Source organism: Parasteatoda tepidariorum, chromosome 1 (assembly GCF_982258835.1).
Source record: "Parasteatoda tepidariorum strain Cologne lab strain chromosome 1, Ptep-v5.0, whole genome shotgun sequence".
Taxonomy (NCBI): domain Eukaryota; kingdom Metazoa; phylum Arthropoda; class Arachnida; order Araneae; family Theridiidae; genus Parasteatoda; species Parasteatoda tepidariorum.
In genome coordinates, this window is record NC_141755.1 from 55,584,990 (window position 1) to 55,604,543 (window position 19,554).

General features: G+C 28.5%; 1 protein-coding gene across 1 annotated transcript in view; it reads left to right on the forward strand.

Moving 5' to 3' along the window:
- The first annotated feature begins 8,942 nt into the window (after positions 1-8,942).
- LOC107448233 (medium-chain acyl-CoA ligase ACSF2, mitochondrial) overlaps positions 8,943-19,554 on the forward strand; it is a 36,436-nt gene continuing 25,824 nt past the window's right edge. Inside the window, exons 1-8 of the mRNA XM_043042754.3 lie at positions 8,943-9,298; positions 9,434-9,620; positions 11,503-11,631; positions 13,706-13,759; positions 13,849-13,967; positions 14,045-14,092; positions 17,515-17,632; positions 19,281-19,376. Coding sequence (XP_042898688.2) covers positions 9,288-9,298; positions 9,434-9,620; positions 11,503-11,631; positions 13,706-13,759; positions 13,849-13,967; positions 14,045-14,092; positions 17,515-17,632; positions 19,281-19,376 — 762 coding nt within the window. The 5' untranslated portion in view covers positions 8,943-9,287. The remainder of the gene's footprint in view (positions 9,299-9,433; positions 9,621-11,502; positions 11,632-13,705; positions 13,760-13,848; positions 13,968-14,044; positions 14,093-17,514; positions 17,633-19,280; positions 19,377-19,554) is intronic.

A 19,554-nucleotide genomic window follows, 5' to 3' on the forward strand; every position in this document is an offset into this window, starting at 1 on the left:
GAAACATAACCACAGTAATAAAAAAAAAAGAAAAACAGGAAAGGAAAAAAAAAAAGAAATAGAATAAAATGTGTGCATCAAATTGGTAACAGGATTGAAACGGCAAGGGAAGGGGCCCTATATTCCCTTTTATGGTTACATGCTGTTGAACCTAACATCTTTTTTGGTAGCTTCATAAGCATTAATTGATTTTACAAGTCATTCACAGCGATTAAATTGTATACTCTTTGCTACCTGAATTTTAACTGTGATGTAATACTTTTATTATGACTAAAAATTTAAAAGTTGTAGCAAAGTTATTTTATTATTACTTTTTTTCTAACCTTATGTACACCTACATACGCTTATCTACCTTCGTACTACGTGTTTGTGTAATATTTACTGAAGTACTACTTCCAAGTCCAATAGAAAAACGTGTAGCCTATGTTTAAATGTCAAAAAACTATTGAAATAAGACTTGCTATTAGCTAGAATTAATTATAAAAAAACGCAAGAAATTATAGGTATTTTTTTAAAGAAAAAATACATAGGTTTTGCTACGAAATTAGTGTAATTAATTTATGATGGCGTTTTTAAGAATATCTCATTCAAATTACCCAATATTTTCATGTGATTTAAAGTCAAAAATTATTACCCAAATTCAATATATAAGTTTAAAAGAAATTATGTGAACAAATTTGAGTTGTGAAAGACAAACCAAGGTGTGGAATGAAAGGCAAAAACATTTTCCAAAGAGGCACTTTCAGCGCCACCTGTTAGATTATTATTAAAATATCCTATTGAAGTTTCACAATGCAAATTTGTATAATTCCATAACTAACATCTACTAATTTTCTTAACCTTGATTAGTCTTGAAATGATTTTACTCAGGCATTTGCCGATATCCAACATGAAAAGTTGTAAGGATAAAATAATGCAAATAAACTTTTTTCATTCAACGTTAAATGCTAAAAGTCGTCATTTTTTCGGTTATTATAGGGAAGTGATGATAATATTGACTGAATAATGACCGTATTATGGATAGTTTGTTCACCTAAACAATTATATTCACTTGGGAAAGTTGACATTTACCGAATGTGGAAATTCACAGTAATACATTCTTTAAGAAGAATCAAATATGAATCACTCTTAATGAACTTTTGACCTAATTATCAGATTTTGAAGTACGAATTATTTAAATACTTTTTGTGTCACTCTCTAATCCAACAGTATTTTAATGTACAAAATTAATTTTAGGTTATCAAATAAGGAATGAAATCTTTTTAACTATTTCTCTTAATATAAATTTTGATGGAAAGATTCGAAAAAAAAAAGGTTTTCGCCCATGCGATTTAATTATTGCTCGTCTATTCTAAAGGCACCAATTCTAAAGTGTTTTATGCAATTGAAGCAAGAAATTGCACATTTCAAAGAGGGGAGTTTCTCTCTCCCTTGTTTCCCTTTATCTCACCGACACCAGTCAAACCCTGTCATAAATATTAATTAAAATAGTTTTTAACTCGGAACCATGGTCTCTGCCACAACTCCAAACGAATGGCGAGGGGAGTTCTTTCCATAGATAGAATATATATTTTGCTGCATTATTTTTAAGAAATCAAAAAATTAGATAATCAATTCAAAAAAATTTTCCGATTTAAACATGTAAAAAAATAAATGAAATCTATTAATAAATAAAATCTATTAATAAATAAAACAAAATGAAACGAATAAAATAATCTCTATTTATGAAAATAATAAATAAGTAAAATATTCAGAACTTTAAGACACACAGAATTTTAATAATATTTTAGCTAAGTATTTTTAAATGCCAAAAAAATAATAAATAAATAAAGAAAGAAAAATGAAATTAGTTTAATAATTCTTCCAAAAAAAAATAGAAAAAACATTTCATAGTTAGATTCTATTTTTCGTGAATTTTTCAACCAAATTTGCACAATTTTTTAAATTTTGACATTCTAATTTGTGCTGTTCATCAAGATATAATATTTGGGATTTATTACTTATTGAGATAAGAGATGTTATTGATTATATATTAAAATAATTTTATATTAAAATAATTTTATATTAAAATAATTTTATATTAAAATAAGGGATGTAAAGAATTATTAAAACGTTTTGTTATTGATTGAGTTTGTTATTGTGCTGGTAAAACTTTAAAGCTCACGCAATTAGTTACAGATAGAGGGTAAAGCGAATTAAGTTAAAATTAAGCAAATTAAGTAAAGGGGCTCAAATGTTTAATCTATTTCATGACTTTTATTTTCTGAAAATAAATATCAAAGTACATAAGGAATCCGTATCCATTGGAAAAAAGATTATGTTTGTTTACAAAACGTGCATTTTTGTGTTTGATTATGTTAATTATTGTTATTGTAATTAATGTTGGAAATGATAATTTATTATTGTTTGTTATGATAAGTAAGTATACTTAAAATGTGCACTTTGAACTATTAGAGCCTAAACTAAGTACATGTAAATCCGATTAGTTGACTAAAAGTTACTTGGAATTATTCTTTTTTTGCTAATTGTAAACTTTTGTAATAGAAAGATATTTAATTTCAATATTAACTTAATGTTGGTGAGCAAAAGATTTTTAAATGCAGAATTGTCTTCATTTCGATTCATAGTCCAATTTGATCTCTAAATCAAAAATTATTATGAAAGATTCCTTTTCCATTTTGCTGATTATCCAGCTTTTCAAAATAAAACTTATTTATAGTTTTAATTTTTTTTCCTTGCAAGTGAACAAAATATTTTTTATCTTATCAGAACGGATATACAAATTATTTACTTTTTATTATAAAAACGAGATCCGACATTAGATCAAAATTTTTTTTGAATAATAATTTTTTTTTATTCTACATTTTTTATTAAGAATTCTGCCACTGCATTATGGTTTGTGAGCCTAGAAAATTTCAAAAAGCAAAAGGATTTCAGAAAAAATATTCATCATCTAATATTCATTCAATCATTTATATTCATTAATAATAATATTCATTAATAATAATATTCATTCGTTTATAAGATCAAAAGTTATATATAGTCATTTTAATGACTGTTCAGTTTTGAAATGAAATTTCCTCAATTTTGTAATGTAATGTTGTAATTTTTTTTTTAGGTAGTATTGCGCCTCTAGTAAACTTATCTTTAAAAATTTATCATTGTTGGTGATTTGAAAATGTTTGAATCGTAATTAAAAATTATCTCATTTCTAGTAATAGGAATTAATTTTAAGATTAATAGTTTAATTAATGATTCTCATTATTTTATTTTAGCGAATGTATTTTTGTAAATATAAATTATATAAAGTTGAATTCGAAAAGTTCATTATTGTTGATGAACCGAAGATTTTAAAGCAAAACGGTTTAATCAAGCAATTAAGCAAAATGGTCTTCTTTTATATTCATAGCCCGATTTGATCAAAATTTATTATCAATGGTTCCTTTTATTTTAACGACAGTAAAGTTATAAAGTAAAAATTCTTTAAAGTTTAAATTTGGAACCTTACAATTTTTGTTGAGAAAAAGATTAGTAAACTGATTAAATCGGATTTAAAAGCTATCTAAATTTTTATATTGATAGTCTGTTGCAATTTGAAGTTCAATTACTAAATTATTCTTTTTATTTCATTTCGACGACTGAATATTTTTTAACATAAAATTTATATAATGTTGAATTTTGAAAGGTTATCATATTTAGTGAGATTCGGATTTTTAGGTTTAAAATGGAATTAAAAACTGTCTTCTTTCTTATTCATAGACTTTTGGTCATCCCCCCCCCTAAATTATCTTAAAATTCAAAATTATATATTTCTATCGCAAGACTTAAGATTAAGTATTATAAGAGATTCGAAGTTATCATTTAAAAGAAATTATTTGTAATATTTTACAAAAAAAAACTTGATATTTTTTAAAATTTTCTTTTCTACAAAATAATATAATAATATTTAGATATAACAATAATAACTAAAACTTAAATACAAAAACTGTTTGAAAACAAAACAATTCTTTAAATCTAGTTGAAATTCGAAAATAAAGGCCACTTATAAATAAAAAAGAAGTTTTTAGGCCTATTCCGGATAACTTAAAGGAATTTGAGCTTATATACAGAAAAGGTATATATATATATACATACATAAAATCTTATAGTACGTCTAATAATATGGCCAGGGACTGTCTATATATGCATTTGTAAAAAAAAGATATCACCCTGAATAACTCTTGTTCTAATGATCGGATTTTCACGATCTAAGTGTCAATCTTAATGGTTCTCGGGGGTGACCTCAAATATGCTAATTAATTAGTGCTAACTATTAATTAAGTTACGAAATCAGACACAAAAACGTACTTTCTCTGAATAAACATGTATTTTTTTAACATATTTGGAATCCTGACCCTTAAAATAGGGGGGGTAGACAAAATTTCGAAAAAAATGGGTTGTAAATTAGGTCGCAATAAGGATTTATATATCTGGCGATGGTTTAAAAATATGCCAAATTACCTCGCCATAGAAGGGGAAATAATTTATAACAACCATAAAGAAACTGAATGAATGACAAGATGGGAAAAGATAGTGCTTCTCGTTGCTAAGCAACCAAAAGAATTTTTCGCATTGCTTTCTGGGATATTTTTTTTTTTTTTTTAATCTCCTTTAAAAAGGAAATTTAAATAAATTATTTTTGACTTTCCAAGATTATAGAATCTTTGACTTTTTATCTGACATTATTTATTTTTTTAAAGCTGTTTTAATGTACATTGTATGACAGTTTTGAATTAAAACCAAATTTTCATAAGTTATCATAAATTTATGAAGAGTTGTAGAGTTAAATGCTTTTGCCCCTCACTTCGAGTTTCTTAGGAAAGGAAAAAAAAGTGATCAAGCAAAGGTGGACCTGAAAAAAGATAGCTATTCTGATGCATAATCGCAAAATTTTATAGAAATCACGGTATTTATTTTCGATAAAATTGTAAAACTTAATAAATCTTATATGGCCAACGATTTTGTCCCCTTTTTTTTGTTAGTTGAAACCAGCTTACGCATTCTTGTAATTTTTACATTTTATCTTTGAAATTTTAATCTCGAAAGACTTGCATGAAGTGACGCCTAGTCCAAAGAATCTAAGTTAAATAGTTGTAAGGCCGATTATTACGAAAACAATTAACTACTCTGGTTCAATGAAACAATTACAGTAAAACTTGTGTAAGTTGACCACTTCATGTGCATTGTTTCAGTGGCCAACGTAGACAAGTGGTCAACTTATAGAAGGGGTGGGACATTGTTTACTTTTTCGTTTCCCACATGTTGCTATATATTTAAATTTTTTTTTTACTTGACTTAAAAATTTGATTTATCAAATCGCCAAATGAATATCTCAAGAAATGTGTTTAAACCTAAACGAACCTCAATTTGTTACACAGAAATAATTTTAATATTTAACTAACTTTTAAAAAAAAATTATTTTGTTAGTTATGCATGTGAAGTGTTTAATAAAAATAATTTCTTAAAATATCAGAACACGAAAACATTGAAAACTTTAACAAAACAAAATTATTTTAACACTTTAAAATTTATTTTGTTATTACTACACATGCAAACCTATTTGCTCACTATTGCAACTGGAAGAGCAACTTTTAAACTAACACACCAGTTTTCAATGAATGAATGAAAGAAATGGTCAAAAGCTGACTCCCTACAGTTTCCCCAGATGGTCAACTCACAAAAGGGTTTAAATTAGCTTTTTACACTATTTCACCAAACAAGTGAAATATTAACATACATGCAAAATGACAGAAAATTTTCTGAATTTTTTTTCTGGTCAACTTATGAGGGTTTTAGAATAGAATTTCATAATACTCCTAGACAAAATTAACTTATTTCAGTGGTCAACATAGAAGATAGACAGGTGGTCAAGTTACAAAGGTTTTGCTTCTTTATTATGTAGGAAAATTTCCGTTCTTGATAATTGAGGTCAACTTATTCAGGTGTAAAACTTACAAGTGTGGTCAACTTGGCAGGTTTCGCTGTATAAATAAATCATTAATATTCTTGTTTTTTTATTACGAAATATTAGGAGAAATTTGTATACATAATTTCTTCGAAACGTGTGTTAAAACTATGATTATAAGTTATTTAAGAAGAAAAAAGTCAAATGGAGTAAAAGAACAATTTTTGAGATGATGATTCTAAAAATAGCACGTTTTTCAAATCTTTTTGCAATTTTTTATTTTAGTAGTTGTTTAACAAAACAAGGCATATCGAACATTTTCCTGCTATATCAATATTTTTTTGAACGGTGCAAAAGTTGAGAAATCATGCAAACAACTTTTAAAGCAAATATTTTCAACTTTTTAAGACAAAAGGGTAACTTAAAAGGGTTAGCGCACAAGATTAACTTTGAATGTTGAATTAAAATTGCATGCCCATAGTTTTTTGTTCATTTAAAAAACAAAACAATCTGTTAAATTTTTCCCCTGTGCGCACATACGCATTTACTTTTCATTACTCGAATAAATAAGAAGCGATAAAAAAAATAAAATTAATAATTTATCTTCATTTTTCGTAAACAATAGTATTTTTAGTAAATAGTCAGCTGTTCTGCTTCGAATGATATTGTGTGTGATCAGTAGAATATTTTTAATTTCTTAACAAGATTTAATTCTCAGATAGCTGGCAATAATTCTAAATTTTCTTTCAATAAGAACTTAGCAATAATTAAAAAAGTAATTTTATTTTAAAAAAAAACATAAATAAAAGTACTTAAACGATTGATTAGTATATTATTGGGAAAAAAATATACATAATAGAATTTTAAAAAAAATTGCATTAAAATTCAGTAAAAAAGTTAGAAAAATAATTCTGCGAAATACGCACAGACAAGTAATTTACAAATTTATTTTAAGATTAAGGCGATATATAAGATCTAAAGAAGTTTTAAAAAAACTCTACTCTAAACTCAGCTGCACGACAGCCCATGGAGGGCCAAGGCCTACTGTGCCCATCTCAGTTTTCTGGACCTAGGGCTCTGGGGTGCAGGAGCAGATGTTCCGGTCAGGTGGTTAGCCGAACGCGGAACCCCCAGTGTTTAGTTCCCAATCATGCTTGGTACTTATTTATCGACCCACTGAAGGGATGAAAGGCTGAGTCAGCCTTGCCCGGCCCGAGGAACGACAGCGCGAAGCGCTACCGCTCAGCCACCGGGCGAAGTTTTAAGATGATTAAAAATGTTGACTACGCATCCGTATTAATAATTATAAAATATATATTCAAGAAATTGATAAATATATTATTCCAAATCTATGCATACGTATGTATATTATTGAAATTGTATCAGTTATTGAAAAAGAAAATCAAAAATTGAAAAATAATCACATTAAGTAAGCACAATCTGGTGCATAATCATATTCTATCAGAAGCACGCCTTTATAAAACTAGACATTCGTTGAATAAAGTGTTTTTTATTCAAAATGTTTTATTCATAATTTCTTTACTAAATTACAAATAAATTATTAAATGACTAAAAAGAAACATCGTATTTTATAGTTTGAAAGAAATAAAAATAAAAAGATTAGCAAACGATTATTAGCGAAAAAAATATGAATGAAATTTTACAATACGCGCGCGAAGTCAAGTTCCTCGCAAGTTTATCACATTTTAATATTAATCGCCCCATTTAATCATTTTTTTATTGTCGCCAAATTATTTTTTTAAAAATAATTTATTTTAATTTTTTTCAGCTTCTAATAAATAAAAACAGTTGAAACTTAAGATTTTTCTATTGAAAAATATGTAGATTATTATGGTATAAAAAAATTCATACCTTATAATTCAAAATTTTTTCATCCTCAATTTAATTAAATAATAAAAAATAATTAATAATTATTAAAAATTACTTTTTTCATGAAATTATCTTTGGATAAATGATTTTTATGAGTGGGTACATTTTTCTTCAAATTGCTTTATTAGTTTTGAAAATATGACTAAAAACGTAAAAAGTGAAATTAACATTAACGGGTACGAACTTTGGATCGCTCTCCTGACCAAACTATGGGGACTATATTTCCCAGATTGCGGCTACTCGCTATATTTTGAAGGTTAGGAATCCAAATATGTAAAAAAAAATACATGTTTATTCAGAGAAAGTACGTTTTTGTGTCTGATTTCGTAACTTAATTAATAGTTAGCACTAATTAATTAGCCTATTTGAGGTCACCCCCGGGAACCATTAAGATTGACACTTAGATCGTGAAAATCCGATCATTAGAACAAAAGTTATTCAAGGTGATATCTTTTTTTTTTGCGGACTGTACGTATCTATATTTTTACATACACACACATACATTTTAAATGTATGCGTACATTATGTACGTAAGTACGGATATACTATGTACTATATATTATGTACGGAAATACAATGTATGTAAGTATTTAACTTCTTTTACTTAGGAATGCAAGTATTTATATACAGTGTTCGCTCGTGTATATACACGAATAAGCATACAGCGTAGTTAAGTTCTCATGTAAGTACAACATATTTATGTATTCGAGCAGTAACTATTTTTACAATTACTCGTCAGATTATGATTGATTGATAATCGTACATATTGATTACATTGATTGTTTAAAATGAAAGATTTCGGTCACCTGTCATATACCAGATATCGCATCTTGTTGTGCTTACAAGTAATCATGATCACTTTTTATTTGAAATGTTTTTAAAAATAAGTAGTTTATTACCATAAACGTTTCATTTGTAGCTATCCCAATCGTAGTGAATTAGAACATTCCGCGCCCATTTTTCTTGAGCTGTGAAATTAAGTTATTCTTGATTAATGAATAAAGAATAAGGATAAACCGGACTATATATCTTAATTGTTCAGTTGTCTCTCGATCTCTTCAGATTTTATCAGATTGCGTGAAGATAGAATATATTTTTCGTGTGCACAGAATAAAAGTCTATCCAGGAAATTACTCTGGTGCTCCAGTGTAAGTTCCGAATCAGCTCTCCGACTTATGTCAAAGCTTTGTCAATTACCAATTGTCGAAATGATAAAAGATTAGGAGGCAAGCTGAAACAACGAGATATCAAATTTAAAATAGAAAACAGATTAAATTTATAACATCGAATGTCGGAAGATAGGTTGAAATGTTATTAAGTGAAAGTAAGGAGTGGCGGTCACTCTATTAATTTTGACTAAACTATTTTAAAACTCTCCAAAAAATAGTTTTAAAATTAAAATTTTACTCTTCATAATTTGCTCGATCTTTTTTTTTCCTTTTAACTTAGTACTATGATTGAAGGGTGAGTATATAGTTTTACCATTTGAGCCACAACAAACTGTGTACCTTGTGCACAATACATTTCCCCCCTCAAGTTTCAGGTAAAAAAAAGTAATGTTTTTAATGTAATGTAATGTTGTAATGTTTTCATTTTTAGGAGTTTTAGTATTGCGGCTTCAGAAAGTACAAACCATAGCTATCATTTTAAAAATGGCAATATACCACTGTCTTCCATAACACTAGGGGAGCTTCTGGACAATGCTGTTGATACATATGGTGACAGAATTTACGTTGTGTCTCATCATCAAGGAATTTCAAAAACTTACTCCGAATTTAGAAATGAGGTAATTCTTTTTAAAAAAATTATTAAAAAAATTTTATTTATAGTTTCTAGTAGCATTTTCGCAAAATTTCAAAAGAGTAATAAATACTCTATTATTATCTTCATATAACATAAAAACATAATGATTTAATACAGTTTTCCATTGTTGTCGTTGTATTTTTATTGGCCAGAAAATCACATGGTAAGATCCAGTTTTACCTCATTAATTTTGCATACTGTTTTTTGATGCTATTAGCATAAAATTAATAAAAGTCATAAAGGTATTGTTTGCCTGTAAATATTTTCGTATTAAAAGTACTTACTCGTACTGCTGTTATTACTGTTCTGATTTTGACTAAATTATGAGCTTAAAATTTGAATATTTTTTTTTTGTTATGGGTTAGTTCTACGCTACATTTAAGGATACAGTTATTTAAATTAGTGTTTAACCGTATAAACCGTTTTTCAATCATTATTATTTGTGCAAATCACAATAATATACTATTATAAATTACAGTTAAAGAGATTCGTTAAATGATTTAGAACTTAACGATGAGCTTCATGCGCAATGTGATGCATGAGAAAATTGTATTTAATATGTCTGTTTGAAAAAACAAAATATTAAATTACTGTTGTGAACTCACTAAACTTGCTGTAAAATATACTTTTAAAACGTTTATTGTTATTAATTATTATTTGGATTATTTGGAATTATTTGGATGTCGGAAGTAGGGGCATCGCGAGTATTTCTTGTAATATACCATACACTATGCGTTTCTAGAATAATAAGTTTTCCTCCAGTATTTTTTACTTTTATACACATTTAACGAATTTATTTTTAACGAAAGAGTTGTCATCAAATAGGTTAGATAAAATGTATGGTGTCAAAGTGTAATATAGCTATGATCGATTTCTGGTTTGAGAAGGCAGATTTAACTAGATTCATGATCATTAAAGAAATATGCTTTGCAAAGCGTGAAAAAGACTTTTGCCTAAAATTTATGTTTTTTTTATTATTTTTTTTATTGTTTATCTGAAATTTGATCCATTGCAGTCGTATGTCTGATTTCAGCAACCAGTTTCCATCGAGTATCAATAAAGTACAATATACAACTGTAATGCTTAGCATACTTTTTGTTTTCGGTTTCTTCTGGTTTGGTTGGGGGAAAATGAACGTTTAAAATTTATTTCAATTTAGTTTTGAGAGAATTCAGCAAGTTGCAATATTCATAATTTTTTTTAGCAAGAATAATTTGAATTGGTACGAATTCAGACTCTCATGCTTTTTTGGGAACTTTAATCCTCAACTAATACCTTTAAATATTTCATTACCTGTGGATGTTCACTTAGTATTGCGAGTTAAACTTCTGAATCCAATACAATTGCATTTGAAGTTTGTCTTTATTATTGAAATCCCATATTTCTAAAATGTCAAAGTAAGTGCTGAGCTGGGCTTAAAAAATCTGAAAAATTTCATACGCCTTGCCGGGCTTGTTGAATTACAAAATTAATGCCCGAATAAAACTTTTACTTGCCAAAAAATATTTCTTATGTATACTTTCGAAAACATATGAATGTTTATAAAGTACGAAAAATGACCGAATGCCTACTTTGAGCTTTTGTATTTCGCATACTAGAACTTTATGATTATGCTTACAGTGTCTAGTCTTAAATGTGTTAATTAATAAGAGGGAGGAAGAATTCCCAAATATATTAACTTGAATAGCAAGTCTCTTTTATTTAAGAGAAAAAAAAAATTTCTAATTAAATAAACTAGTTCTTAGATATTTCTCAAACTTTTCAAAGAAAAATTTTTTTTTGATCATGTTACATTATTCTGAACAATATTTTAAATTCTATTTTTCAAAACAAAATAACTTTTGTTATGAAAAATTATTTTATAGGTTCAAACTTTAGCTTCTGGATTCATAGCTTCGGGATTGAAACGAGGTGATCGACTAGCTATCTTCAGTCCAAATTGTTACGAATGGGCCCTTACGCAGTTTGCTGCAGCGAAAGCGGGTTTGATTTTGGTATGAAGTACTTAAATCTATTTTTTACAAATTTAAAATATACCTGAACAAATTTCGTTCGAATGCCTAAAATACGTATGCATCGAAATACGTCGATATTTTTAAATTACGCATGCATTATCATAAAACTAATCATTTGCGTTTAACATATTATTATTTTTTTTATTAATAATACCAGTAAATAATAACTAAAATGTTTTCTTGATTGAAATTAAGTTGGAATGATGTTTTCCATAGGATCCTATTTCTGGGAAATCCTACTAAGGAAATCTATAACTGATAAAGTCATTTCCAGGAAAATACTCTATGTGAACATTTCCTCAAAATGAGGAATTATAATCTGCTATTGCATAAGGAATTGAATTTCGAAAAAAGCTTAAAGCTTAATGCAACATATCAACACAATCACCTAAGGAGCAACAATAAAATCTACAGCAACAATAAAAGGTGCCTACCGGAGCCTAAATAATCTTAAAGTGGGGAGCATCTATAATCTGGAATCTATAATTATCAGTCAATTCTTGATCAACAATTATCAAATTATTTGAAGTTATAGAATAAAATTTTTACTTAATTTTTTTTATTGTATTGTAACACCTAAGAGATCTTCTCAATTTACCAAAAAATAATTCTAAATATTTTAACTTTTTTCATACAAAGAACAACTTTAAACAATTTGGAAAATTCTGCATACTGAGTGATTGTTTTTATCTTTATCAACCACTGTTCCTAGAATCCACTATAAGAAAATAAAATATTACCGTAGTTTTTAATAAAAATGTATTTTTATATACATGGTTTAATTTCACAATTGACAAATTGTTTTAATCTAGCATAATTGCTTTCAAACTTTTACTAAAACGCACTAGAACTTGAGCGTTTTGCACTCGCCCTTACCTTGAAAACCTGGTTGTAAACCCAACGCACTTACCCATTAACACGTGATTTCTAGATATGTATATGTGAGACTAGATATGTACTGAGTCCTAAAAAATTTTCGAGTCCGGGTAAACGGTGGAAACTGAATTTTTTATAAGGCAGGTTCCGGGTACCGAGCAAGAATTTTCTTTGTTACCCAGTCGACTATTAAAACATTTATGCGAAACAATGGAATACTCAGATATTTTTTATCGAACAAATACTTACAAAGTATAGTTCGAAGGAGATTTATTGTGCACCTATATAAGCAAAAACATGGTTATTATTAGATTTTTTTAAAAATAAATTTAAAAAAAAGTTACTGATTTAAAAGTGGGTTGACTGTTTGGATGTAGACTGATTGCTAAGAAGGGGATACATCTTCTAAAAGGGGACTTTATTAAATTTTCAATAGCATTTATTATAATCTACACAGTATGACTGTATTTTAAATGAAATTTCTTTTCAATATTGGGGTCTGATATTTATTCAACCGATAACCACAGATGTAATTTATGTGCAATATCTACCTTAGTACAGTCTCTTAAGATGTTCAATATTAGGTGAGATATTGTGAGTTGGTGTGGAAAAATACAGGTTGTTTAAACGTTTTGTATCAAAGAGAATAATAAATGGTTTTTCTCATAGTTAAACACTTTGAATATCATATTATTTATGTTTATTTGACTTTTTTGTTTTATTATTAACAATTAAATAAAATGTTATAAACAATTAAATAAATTGTTATTTAACCATTATTTTCCTAAAAATTTCAAACAGTGCCTGTTACAAGTGATGCTGAGTGCAGCTAATCTTTATTCCGATGGGATGAGCTACAAAAAAACATGCTCACCTAACTTCATATCATAAAACTACCTGGAAGGGCAACAACGATAATAAATAAAAATTTTAATGAAAAGCTCTACTAATTGTGTTGGTATATGCCCTTTAGTTTTGTGCTCAATTTCATATTGTTGTTTTGTACTGATTTATAGATTATTTTCCCTTTTTTTACACCTCCTATTATAAACGAGTATTCAGCTAGTGCTAAATAAAATAAAAGTCTCAAACAGCATCGAGTGATCAGATATTACACACAATAATGAATAATGTTTTGAAATGTGAACTTTCATCATTTTTTCCTTTAACGTTCTAGGTAAATCTTAATTTCTTATCTGAATCTGAAGAAGTTGAGTGGTACCTCAAAACCGTGAGTTAATGGAATTGTTTACAATCTCACGTTTTTAATTATACTATTTCTTGATTACTGTGCCTTATTTTATATCCTCTATGGTTTAGGTATCATGTACAGCTTTAATAATGTATGACAAATATAGGAGACACGACTACTATGAAATACTCAACAGGATAATTCCCGATTTACCGACAAGTGATCCGAAGAATCTCAAAAGTGAGAAGTAAGCGTCCTCAATTTTCCAAAAAACTATAAAATGCAGGAGAACTCAAATTAACATCGTCTTCTTTTTCACTTTAGGTTTCCAGGCTTAAAATATATTATGGTGATTTCTGATGAGCATAAAAAGTAAGAAATCCGTATTTTGACCAATGAATGCTAAAAAATATACACATAAAATATCCTAATTTGTGCTTTAGTTTTATAAAGTTTAGAGACAGGCGAAAACACAGTTTGAACAAGGAACTGTCTAAAATTATATGCGTGATGTTACTGACTATAGGTTTCCAGGCTATATATATATATATATATATATATATATATATATATATATATATATATATATATATATATATATATATATATATATATATATATATATATATATATATATATATATATATATATATATATATATATATATATATATATATATATATATATATATATATATATATATATATATATATATATATATATATATATATATATATATATATATATATATACCGAAGAGCCATTACATTATGACCACCCTGCTAATAACATGTAGGACCACCTTTAGTTATCAAAACTGCTGGCAACCGCCGGGGCATTGATTCCACAAGTTGCTGATTGGTAGTCTGAGGTATCTGGTACCAAGCGCTCACCAACTGTTCCTGCAATTCCCTCACATTGCGAGGGGGTAGCGTGCAGCACGAATTTGTTTCTCCAAGTAGGAGCACAAATGCTCTATTGGATTAAGATCAGGTGAATTTGGGGGTCAAGAAAGGACTTGAAAGTCACTGGAATGTTCCTCGACGATTCGACCCTTATGACATGGTGCATTATCCTGTTGGTAAACACCATCCCCCGCAGGAAAAACTGCTGCCATTAATGGGTGAACCTGGTCTGCAACTATGTTCAAGTAGCTTACAGACGTCAGGGATTGGATTGTTCTATGAGGATTATGGGTCCTAATGTGCCCCATGAGAACATTGTTCCTGGGCGAGAAACCATGAGAGCCTGGGCGAGCCCATTGTTATAGATATAGATGGAGGGTGGTCATAGTGTAGTGGCTTTTCGGTGTGTGTGTATATATATATATATATATATATATATATATATATATATATATATATATATATATATATATATATATATATATATATATATATATATATATATATATATATATATATACATATATATGTATATATATATGTATGTATATGTATGTATGTATATGTATGTATATATATATATATATATGTATATATATATGTATGTATATGTATGTATGTATATGTATGTATATATATATATATATATGTATATATATATATTTATATATATGTATGTATGTATATGTATGTATATATATATATATATATATATATATATATATATATATATATATATATATATATATATATATATATATATATATATATATATATATATATATATATATATATATATATATATATATATATATATATATATATATATATATATATATATATATATATATATATATATATATATATATATATATATATATATATATATATATATATATATACATACATATACATACATACATATACATACATATATATATACATATATATATATATATATATTTAATGGTGGTTATTCTTATGTTTCACGACTCTACTTTTTAGAGTAATATTTTATAATACATTTTTTTTACTTTTTAGAACATATTTAGTTCTGAACTTGTTATCTCAAAAACTCGCTATCTCGAAATTTTTTAAGCGTTTCTTCAACTTTGAGGTATCGAGAGTAAACTGTATATATATATTTCTTTGCTTTATATTTGTTTGAACTTTATCGAATTTTGGGAATAATAATACATAACTTGGTATTAACTATATAATTGTATATCATTTAAAAAACAAAACATTATTTTTTTCATTGCTAATTTATAAACTTACAGTAGTTGAAAAGATTTCATTTAACAAGTTTTTATTCTTTGTTAGTATTTTGCACACATTTAAGATCGTCTTAAGCGGTTATTCCGGGGATTATATAGTTCCATAGATAATCATTATTTCTACGGCACCTAGTGTATTTTTACATTTTATCACATTTCTTCCGCCTTTTTTTATTGTCTTAGTTATGGTTTGTAAACCGTTTCATTTTGCGAATATGTATTATCGATTTTTTTCAGCTACTTTTTTCCTAATTTTGAGCTTTTCGTCAAACGAAACTATAATACACAGTCACAATATTTCTCTAAATTACACACTTAAAAAAAATGTCTCTTATCTAATAAATACCTGCAAAAAAAGATTAATTATTTATTTTGCTTATAATTTTAAATAATTTAATGAAATATAATTCACGAAAATTTTCTTTATTTGACTAAAATACTGAGGGGAATTACACCGAAGAGCCATTACATTATAACCACCCTCCATCTGTAACAATGGGCTCGCCCAGGTTTTCATGGTTTCTCGACCAGGAACAATGTCTTCAAGGGGCACATTATGACCCATAATCCTCATAAAACAATCCCTGACGTCTGTAAGCTACTTGAACATAGTTGCAGACGAGGTTCACCCATTCATGGCAACAGTTTTTCCTACGGGGGATGGTGTTTACCAACAGGATAATGCACAATGTCATAAGGGTCGAATCGTCATGGATTGGTTCGAGGAGCATTCCAGTGACTTTCAAGTCATGTCTTGGCCACCAAATTCACCTGACCTTAGTCCAATAGACCATTTGTGGTCCTATTTGGAAAACCAAATTCGTGCTACCACGCTGCCCCCTCGCAATGCGAGGGAATTGAAGGACCAGTTGGTGAGCGCTTGGTACCAGATACCTCAGACTACCTATCAGCACCTTGTGGAATCAATGCGATGGCTGGTGCTAGCAGTTTTGAGGGCTAAAGGTGGTCCTACATGTTATTAGCAGGGTGGTCATAATGTAATGGCTCTTCGGTGTAATTATTGAGAGGAACAGATATCCGCCAGATGTCACCCATACTAATGTTTATGCCTTTTAATCGAATTACATCATATATAAGTAAATGATTAACCGTTAAAAAATTAAATATATTCAGAACAAAATAAGAAGTTTCTAAGAATAACTTTTGTTACGATAAATTCTCGGATTTTCGAAGCGAAATCATAAATTGCTATATCGTTTCGTTATTGTTAAAGGATTTTTTGAAATTGCTGTTGACTTTTGGTCTTTTTGTAAGTTAGTTTCCTAATGTACTGAAAACATGGTTTAATATTAGAGCTAATCTTTTCATCGCTGGTATTAATTTAAAATTTATTAATTAAAGCAAGAAGTAAACAATTCAAAACAAATATATTTTCCATTGAGAATAAATAAAATACTTGTTGTCTTATTCGAAATACATTTCATTTACTCTCAACAAATTAGTTTTAATAATTTATTAATTTAAAGGACTTTGGTAGAGTAATAAAAATGAAAAAAAAGTATTAAAAAAATTACGCTATGTGTAAAAAAAAAATTTTTCAAAATAAATACTTATGATCACAGCTTTAATTTAATTTACTTATATATTGCAGAGGTACTCTACGATTTAAAGATATATCCAGTTCTGGAAACAGCAAGAGTGATGCTATATTATCACAGACAGAGAAACTAATACAGTTTGACGATCCTGTAAACATTCAATTCACCTCAGTTAGTAAATTATTTATATTTTGTAAAAATTGTGAATTTAGTTTACTTTTCTCCCCCAATGTTATGAATTATTTTAATCATTTAACTTGACATAAAATTTTTTCGAATGGATATTTTATTTAATTATTTTCATGTAAGGTAAAAGCATTAAAACGTATTTTATAAAAATAAAGTGGATGTTTTTAACAATAACTGTTTCGCATGAGCAATTTTGACATGATATCGCGCTCTCGTGTCATAGGTTATTGATTCAATCCTCGGGCAAGATTGACTCAGCCCTTTATCCCTTCTGTGGATCGATAAAATAAGTATCAAGCATATTTGGGAACGAAACACTGGGGGTTCCGCGCGCGGATGACCACCACCCAATTAACCAGAACATCTGCTCTTGCACCTCAGAGCCAAGAAAACAAAGAATAATTATGTGGAGTTTCAGCGTCGTGGTGTAATATCTCGGCAGATTGCGTAATCCAACAACATGTAATACTGAGAAGAAATCATGTGATACTACTTCCTAGTAGAGAGGCGCCAACGAGTCCAGATGGGGAAGTCCCGAATTTATAATTAACTATTAACTCTCCTCGATAGAACTCTCTGGTCTCTGCTGCTGCTTTTCTTCACTCGCTGATCACTACTGCCCTACACGGCAGATTTAAGTATTGCTGCACTTCTCTGCTCGCTGATCGCTATTGCCCTGCACGGCAGATTTAAGTATTGCTGCACTTCTCTGCTCGCTGATCGCTATTGAACTGCACGGCAGATTTAAGTATTGCTGCACTTCTCTGCTCGCTGATCGCTATTGCCCTGCACGGCAGATTTAAGTATTGCTGCACTTCTCTGCTCGCTGATCGCTATTGCCCTGCACGGCAGATTTAAGTATTGCTGCACTTCTCTGCTCGCTGATCGCTATTGCCCTGCACGGTAGATTTAAGTATTGGTGCTCTTCTCGGAAAATTCCTGGATCCCAACTGTCCTGCACGGCAGATTAAGTATAGCTACTGCCCTTCACGGCAGATTCAAGACGGAATTTAAAGCAGGAACAACATTCGAGCGAATGTTAATTTAATTTGCCGCTCCTCCACGAGAGTAGAATTTCACTTTTTTTTTCTTAGCTCCACAATTCGTAGATTATCCCCTTCGTAGGATTTCAAAAGTTATTTGGCTTAAGTCCCCTGCTCGGGATTTCCACAATTCCAAGTTCAAAAATTACAGCTCGATATTCAAATCCCGGACGCAAACCTTCATTATTTGTAGGAGTTTCTGGAGCATAAGATAAAATAACGACGATAATTTAATAATCAAATTTAACATTTAATAGGAAAAAAAAGTGATATGATTGGTGAGAGCTGCCTTCTCGCAGTGGTCGCCAAATCTAATGTGAATGTGAAATTAGATTGTTCTATGGAAGAAGTTCAGAGTTAATTATAAATTCGGAACTTTTCGTGTATTGACTCGCTGGCGGCGTTCAATGACGAAGTTATCTCATGCAATCCTTCAGAGTATTACACTATGATACTGTAACTACATATATATATATATATATATATATATATATATATATATATATATATATATATATATATATATATATATATATATATATATATAACATCTGGTGTTTCATTTCCACATGTTTCTTTATTTTCAGGGTACAACAAACGTGCCGAAAGGAGCAGTTGTCACCCATCGCAACGTCATAAATAATGCTATTCGCACTTCGGAGCTTCTGCAATTTCACATAATGGTAATAGATTGAAGCTTTTTTTTAAAGTTTTTAAGTAAAATTTAAGGAGCAAGGTTTTAAAATCAGCTCGATTCATATTAGAAAAAAACTTTTTTTCTAAAAAGAAGTCGTATATCTAATGTTTGAGCTGTATAAGCATTTTGATCGAGAATAGCCCTAGTAAATTTAATTTTCAAGA